We start from the raw sequence: 7,991 nt of genomic DNA, 5'->3' as shown, positions 1-7,991 counted from the left end.
TTATAGTTGACAGTTCAAACTGGAGAATTAATTAATATTTAGAAATCTAGTCAAATGGGAATAGTTGAAGGCTTATTCGAAACAAATGTCACATTGCTGTTTGATACAAACATTTCTAGGTCAGAATGACTGATTCTGTATGAATTTTCTTATATAAATATGACTAATTACTTTTGGAAGACCACAGTTTCATCAGTTAGGGTGTCCTATATAACTGCTTATTTAATATGTAAGAGAGTGTTCCTGAAAATTTTGCACTCTACTTCTTATTTACTTACTTTTAATGTCACTTGACTGATGCTGTGATTTTTTTTCAGTCAGTGGAAACATGCAAGTTGGCTGACATCTGGACTTGAATTTCAATTCTTTTTGTTCTTTCACTATGCAGATGAATAAATCTGCTCATGACCTCTGTGTGGCTGTACTTCAGATATTGGTCTTGTTTTGATTAAACAAGTAGGAACTTGATCAGTCTTACAGTCTTGAATGACACTAGCTTTATTCTGTTGAAATGAATTGGTTCAAAGTAAACTTTTTTAGGAATCCTAGATATATGAAAGAATTTGATGTAGTTTTAAAATCTGGTTTAAAGTGAGGCATGTTGCTGATATAAGTGGATAATGCCATAAATAGACAAAATGAGAAATACACATAAGGTTTTTCTAGTCCTGAATACTGTCTCTGGAAGTCTTTCATGGTGCTTTGCTCATTTAACCAGTTCTCTGTTATGGTATTCTATTTAGTTAAGTAAAAGCTCAGATGACTAATGAACATAATCTTTAATATTTCTTTAACTAATGACCTTCACGTTGTTAGCTAAACTCCTGTTAGAATATCTATTAGGAAGGTTGGGTTTGTGGATTTTGCTTGTTTAAGAAGTAATGTTAACCCACTCTTCTCTAAGCCTAATCTTTCTTTACACGACTTTATAGAATCAATACCAGTAGCCTTGTTAGTTTGGCTTTTGAATGGTGATGAAAGAGTTTCATTTTGGGATAACATGCACTGCAGTTCTTCTAAGAGAAGTCGGATACCTAATTAGAAGAATTAATTGACATGTTTTGCTATCTGAAGTTTGAGAAGTTGGAAAAATGATGGGCTAGAAAAGTAGAAGTTTAATGACTTGATGACAATCCGTTAATGTTTTTTAATGGTATATGGGCAACGTGGAAGACTAAACTGAAGGTATGCATGGGAGGGCTTCTGTTCTGCAAGTAATTTTCTGCAGCAGAGAACATACAAACTTTGTAGGTGAAACTTCATAGATTCTGCATTCTGTAGACTGTATTGATTGAAAGAACGGAATATGTCAAGACCATTAGTTCAATAGTGTGAACAAATAGACTTATTCCCTTTGTTGCATCTTATTACATTGTGTTACTTCTCAATGTCATATGAATGCAGGAGCAGATAAGGGTAATTATCTTGTTTCAGAATGGGAGTCTTGCATGGATTCTTCTATGATCTTAATTCTGCTTAAGTGGTATTCTGGATGTGGTAAATAATTGATTGATAGACTGTATTTGAAAACTAGCTTTAGAAAGGAATGCAGAAAGTGAGAGGAATGTTTGTCAGAGTGATAGAAAACTTTTTGATGTTCTAAAAAGCAAAAAACCCAAACTGTAACATTTCCTCTGTGTGTATGCACTTGCTGTAGAAATGAAGAAGATACTGTGGTTAGTAACTGAGAGCTTAGAAATTTGCTTTACAATTATATAGATTTAGAGAGGACCATTGTACTTATATACTAAATGAGATGCTAAAGTTCAATTACTTTCCAAGAAAACATGACTGAAGGTATGCCTAAAACTTAGGTTCTTGTTTTTTATCTTCCTCCCCCCTGCCCCACTGCCCTGTTCTTTTCCTCTGTTCCTTTATAGGTTCAACTATAGATCAACACATCATCTTGCATCCCATGGGTTTTATGAATTTTTAAATTGGTTTGATGAAAGAGCATGGTATCCACTGGGAAGAATAGTAGGTGGAACTGTAAGTATAGTAATAATAATTTAAAGATTACTTTGCAATAAGTTTTTTTGAACTTTCAATACAAATTGATATTGATAAAAGGAGAACCTTAATAAAATATGCTTTTAATTGTCAAACTGCTGCAGAGGGAATAGGAAGATGTTTTTAATTTTTAGCTGCAGAAGCTAAGAGAGTAAGTCAACATGCATATCCAACAGCATACTGCAAACAAGAAACACAGAACTGAGTTTTACTTACTTGCTTACCTATGAACTTCTAATGGTAATAAGTAAAGGTGATGGTTATTATAACTCCTGTAATTCTGGTACATGAAATGAAAAAAGAAAAAAAATTTAGAAACAGTTATCTGTATCCCATGGTGTATGCAAAAAGTTAGGATTTGACTGGGAAAAGACCTTTCAAAATTAAATCAGTGGGGCACCTGTATGAAGCATCAAGAGTAGGTAAGATAGGTATCAATGCAAGTTACAAGACAGGAAAGGGGTGCAAAACGGTATTACTAAATCAGAATACAAACATAATTCATTGGTAGAATAGCTTTAGTAACACTAACATTATTGTGTTACTTAATGTGTGAAAGTGCATTAAAGCTTTTTCATTATAGTACATAGCATTTAAATGCATTTAGAAAATTTTTTGTAACAATTAGATCACCATTTGTTTTTGTATCTTAGAAATACTTGAGACTCTTCTTATGTAATATATATGTGTTTTTTCTGTACCTGTCTTATGTGAAGTAAAAATCTTTAGGAAATACAATTGAAATGTCACTTGCATATGTTATTTTGAAAGTCATGTGGTATATTATGTTTTAATAGTTTACCTTGAAAACCAGTTCTCAAGAATAGATGCAGGGGAACATTCTATTGTCTGTTAATTTAATTTAGTAAACACCTTTCTTAGCTTTCAAAAGAAACTAAGGCAGTTGAAGCACGTATTAACTTTTCCTAGTGCACATTGCTGTTTCTGATGTTGATAAATGAGGGACGGTAGAATTCCTACTAAGAATATATTAAAATTCTCCAATGTTCTGTGATATATTCAATAGTTTTGTGTAAGTTTATGCAACCTTTTCTGGAGGATAACTTAACTTAATTTTATAGGACTTTATTTCAATCCTTCAGATTTCAAAGATGTCTACATATGTCTTGCAAATCTATAATACTCATCTGACTGTCCCGCAGCTTTTCAGCTTTAAAAAAAAAAAAATCATATGGGTGAACATTTTCTTTCTCCATGGGTAACAAGAAATGAGAGAATGGCATGATGTGTTTTGGAGGAAAATGGATAGGGCTGGGAAATATTGTTGAGTTTCTTCATGTTGTCTTATAGTTTTGGGGTTTGTTTTTTCTTAAAGCTGTTAGCTGGCTTGAAATACTGTTGCAAGCTTTAGCTTCTGCTGCCATACGTTAACGACATTCTTCCCATTATACGATATAAATGGCAGGCAAGATAGGATATTATCTTTATGCTGCTTATCCATTTACAGAATAGATTATGTGTAATTGTTAACATTTGGATAAAATTTAAAGAACCTCTTGTATTCAGTAGTGTTGTCAAAACATGATTAAAGTAGCATTAAAATAATTCCATTAGATTTTCCTGCTTGCTGCTTATATCAGCTTAAGAAATGACTGTTTCATTGCAAATTATATGCAAATAAACCTACTATGATAATTTTCTGCAATAACCTAGTGGTTTTGGGTTTTTTTTCCTTCTTTTAGGTATACCCAGGACTGATGGTGACAGCAGGCCTTATACATTGGATTTTAAATATGCTAAATGTGACGGTCCATATAAGAGATGTATGTGTGTTCCTAGCACCAGTTTTTAGCGGCCTTACAGCTATTTCTACTTTCCTGCTTACCAGAGAACTGTGGAACCAGGGAGCAGGGCTTTTAGCTGCCTGTTTTATTGCCATAGTTCCAGGTTACATATCCCGATCAGTAGCAGGATCATTTGACAATGAAGGCATAGCTATTTTTGCACTGCAGTTCACATACTATTTATGGGTAAGTAATTGCTGAGTCTTTTGCTTGGAAAGATTTTTTCTGATCCCTCCTCCAACCAAATGACTGACTTTTCTTAGAATCTATTGAATTCTTAGTTTCCTCCCTCTTATCCCTCTTCCCTTTGGCTCTTGATCAGCCAAGTACTGAGAAGTCACATGATCCTAAACACTCCATAATCTTGTTCTTTGGTGTGCTGTGTAAAAGTACTGTTCAACTGAAGTATGTGTGTCCTGTAGTAGTAGTAGTAATAATAATCATAATAATTTTAAATCTATATATTTAAAGCAAATAGAAGGGTTGTTTCTGTTTTTCATTTTGAAGGTATTAGTATTATGTGAGCCTCAAACTTTAACCTCCTTATTTAGCTGGTAAAAAGCAGTAGACTGAATAGAAAGGGCTTTGAATTGTATTCTGGAGAAGTTTTGGACTGTACGGAGGGTCTGGGCTTTGACTTAAGCATCCAGATTAAATACCCAGAACTGTCCAGAGATATTAGCATTGCTTGCATGCTTAAAAAAAAAAAAACAATCTGATGTCTTTTAGTCTGTTTGCTGGTGCAGCTTGTCTGTCACTCCTTAATCTGTATGTAGAATTACATCTGTTTGGAGGATTTTAGGTAAGCTAGAGTTTTTCTGGACTGCTGATTCTGTTTTGGAATTATCACAAATTGTATAACTATATTGTTAATTCAGCATAGACACTGTATGTTAGTGTCCCTTGTGCATTCCTTGAATGCATATACTTTTCATTTTGAGTGTCTCCATGTACATACATGCTTTTTACAGCTTTTCCCATAATTTTGTCTAGAGTTCTACTTTTCGTAAGCAGATGCATATTCACAAGTTTTTTAGCTTTAGAATATTGTTGTTAGTATAACGGAAAGGAATTCAAGTTTTTAATGACAGACTGACTGGTTTACTTAAATGCAGGTTTTTTAAATCTGAACTTAGAATAAACAGTAGCTGTAAAGCTCTACTGTATTTGGTAACAATAATAGAAACAACCTACACTGTTACTTCATAACAACTGAGACATGACAGCAGTTATCTGTTCTTACGGAACTCATATTTAACTAAACTACATAGTGCAATAATGTTTGCATGAACCCTTGTAGAATTATGGGTGAATCAAATATATTTTGTAGATCACTTTCTAGCTTTATTTACTGTTGATTTTCAGTCCTGTTTTCCCACACCGCAATCACCACCATCAATTTTGGACAAAATCACATTCCTTAGCCAGTTTATGGATCCTGCTAAACTCGTAATAGTATCTGGATGCTCTTATCCAGAAAGCAAACCTTAAATGAGTTTTTCAAAATTACAGAATAACTCTCTCTTCTGTAATTGCAGAGTTGGGTCTGTTGCCAGCCAAAGCAAGCCATGGATAGTGCACAGTTAGAATTATAAAGTGGGCTAATATCTCAGAGAAAGTAGCACAGTTACAACTACTTTTCTACCTCAGATCCTGAAGCAGAGCATTACATTGCATCCTGCCTCTGCTTTAACTAGTAAGATAGGCCTAAGCTGTTTTGTGTGTGAATGAACTGCACTTGTGGTTTGGTTTTATGGACATCAGTTCAGAAGCATACAAATATAACTTGATACTTGCTACAGAAGTTCTCTTGAACGAAATTTTCAAATATTGTGCGGTATTTGTTTGTCATTCATAAATAATTTGTAATTTTTAAAGGTGAAGTCTGTGAAAACTGGGTCAGTCTTTTGGACAATCTGCTGCTGTCTATCCTACTTTTACATGGTAAGCCTTTTATATATAATAGCTAAACTGTTTGAAGAGAGCATGCCTAATGCAAATGTTGACAAAAGAACAGAAGGAGATTTTAATCTTTGTTGGAGCAATAATGTAAAATTGTTGCTTCATATTACTACTAAAATCTTAAATATTTGAGTAAAAACACAAATATTTTGAAATTTAAAGTATTTAAATAAACACAATGAAAACAATTTTGGAAAAACTCTTTGGTATAATAACTTTACTTATCCTACGCTGAATAGGTACACTGATTCTGTAGGATTTTTGGTTTGGTCCAGGTGAATTAAGGTGAAATTTTGATATTCATGTGTCTGCATGTCATTATTACTAAAATGCAATAATAATATTTAAAACTCACAGAAAAAGTTACACATATAACTTTGAAAGCTATTTGGGTATAATTATGCCATAAAGTAAAGTTTATCATCAGAAATGATGAACTAATTCAATGTCAGATTAAACAATCACAGAATGCCTCTTCATTCTTGATCTGTGAAAATGGAGGCTATTGCAGAGGTGTTCCTAAGGTCTAACAGAGGGGGAAAGCAGTAGTAAAATTGAGAAGATAAAACTAATAGCAAAATGGAGGGCATTGGATTCCCCACTCCTCCATCTTTTAAAACTTTATGCTTGAAGAATTTTCCTGTGTGAATCAATCAAAGGTCCTTTTTTTCCCCTAACTGATAAACTTTTTTTTTAATGTGGCTATATGAGAAATAAATTAGCCTTAAAATAGCAAGTGGTGGGACAGTCAGGCTAATTGCTTGGTGCCAGTTAAGGCTGAGGTCTAAAATACTTTTTCTACAGTCAGGTGCAGCTAGGCTTGCAAGAAAAGGAACTTAATGAACTATTCTGCATGCTTTAAATGCCTTAACCTCCAAATTAAACTTGTACTTTAAATTATCTGGATTGTGCCTGGATTTGCTCTAGCTTTAATGTTCATTGGGTTTTCTGGGATATTTTTGCTGTTAATCTGGCAAATAATAGCCCTGTGTATGTTGCCAGAGAAGATAGCTGTCTCCTCTTAAGTGTACATTTATTTCCTCCTGTTTTTCCTCCTTTTCACCAAGTCATTAAAACCCCAGCCTCTTCTTTATACACAGCATTGTTGTTTATACAGCATTACAGTGAAGAAATCCTGTAGATTTGTTACAGACTTAGGTGCAGTACAAAAAAAGCAGTGTGCCCAGGTGGCCAAGAAGGCCAACAGCATCCTGGCTTGTATCAGAAATAGTGTGGCCAGCAGGAGGAGGGATTGTCCCCCTGTACCTTGCGAGGACACACCTTGAATACTGTGTCCAGTTTTGGGCCCCTCGCTTCAAGAAGTACATTGAGGTGCTGGAGTGTGTCCAGAGAAGAGCAACAAAGCTGGTGAAGGGTCTGGAGAGCGAGTTTTGTGAGGAGTGGCTGAGAGTAGACCTTATTGGTCTCTACAGCTACCTGAAAGGAGGTTGTAGCGAGATGGGGGTTGGTCTCTTTTCCCAAGTAACAAGTGATAGGATGAGATAAAATGGCCTCAAGTTGTGCCAGGGGAGGTTTAGATTGGACATTAGGAATAATTTCTTCTCTGAAAGGGTTGTTAAGAATTGGAACAGGTTGCCCAGGTTAGTGGTGGAGTCACCATCCCTGGAGCTATTTAAAGCACATGTAGAAGTGGTGCTGAGGGACATAATTTAGTGGTGACTTGGTGACTTCGTTAATGGTTGAACTTGATGATCTTAAAGGTGTCTTCCAGCCAAAATGATTCTGTGAAAATCAGGCAAGTAAGTTTTTGAATTGTTATATTTATATACCATAGTGTCTTCTATATCGTGCCAATTTCTTGTCGAGATCTTCTAAAAGTGATCTTCATAAATACGCAGATAACAAATACAATACTTTTATAATTTGACTGCTGAAAAATCATACAATAACAAGTTCTTCCCATCTTAGTCTGACTAGTGTTTTTGCCTATAGCATTGTTCAGGAGGGAGGGCATGTGATCTAGTGTGTGCAGGGTGACAGAACTTACAGAATCAAGATCATCATTCAATACTTGAACGTAAATTAATGTTTTTTCTTTTATATTTCTTTCGAGTGCTGTCAGCTAGTGAAAAGTTAAGATTTGTCAATAGCTTAACCTCAGTGATTAGATGATACAATTTTATTGCTTATAGAGTGTACCTATTCATCCCTGGTGATGGCTTTCCGTATATTATATTTCCCTTTGGGAAAGAG

General features: G+C 34.6%; 1 protein-coding gene across 1 annotated transcript in view; it reads left to right on the top strand.

Annotated features, from left to right (window-relative positions):
• The first annotated feature begins 1,885 nt into the window (after positions 1-1,885).
• The window catches only part of STT3B (STT3B, subunit of the oligosaccharyltransferase complex (catalytic)), a 29,814-nt gene continuing 23,708 nt past the window's right edge, over positions 1,886-7,991 (top strand). Inside the window, exons 1-3 of the mRNA XM_010141426.1 lie at positions 1,886-1,989; positions 3,714-4,001; positions 5,694-5,759. Coding sequence (XP_010139728.1) covers positions 3,729-4,001; positions 5,694-5,759 — 339 coding nt within the window. The 5' untranslated portion in view covers positions 1,886-1,989; positions 3,714-3,728. The remainder of the gene's footprint in view (positions 1,990-3,713; positions 4,002-5,693; positions 5,760-7,991) is intronic.

Source organism: Buceros rhinoceros, unplaced genomic scaffold (assembly GCF_000710305.1).
Source record: "Buceros rhinoceros silvestris isolate BGI_N320 unplaced genomic scaffold, ASM71030v1 scaffold6378, whole genome shotgun sequence".
NCBI lineage: Eukaryota > Metazoa > Chordata > Aves > Bucerotiformes > Bucerotidae > Buceros > Buceros rhinoceros.
Note: the sequence above shows the minus strand (reverse complement) of the source record. Positions and strands in the feature narration are given on the sequence as shown.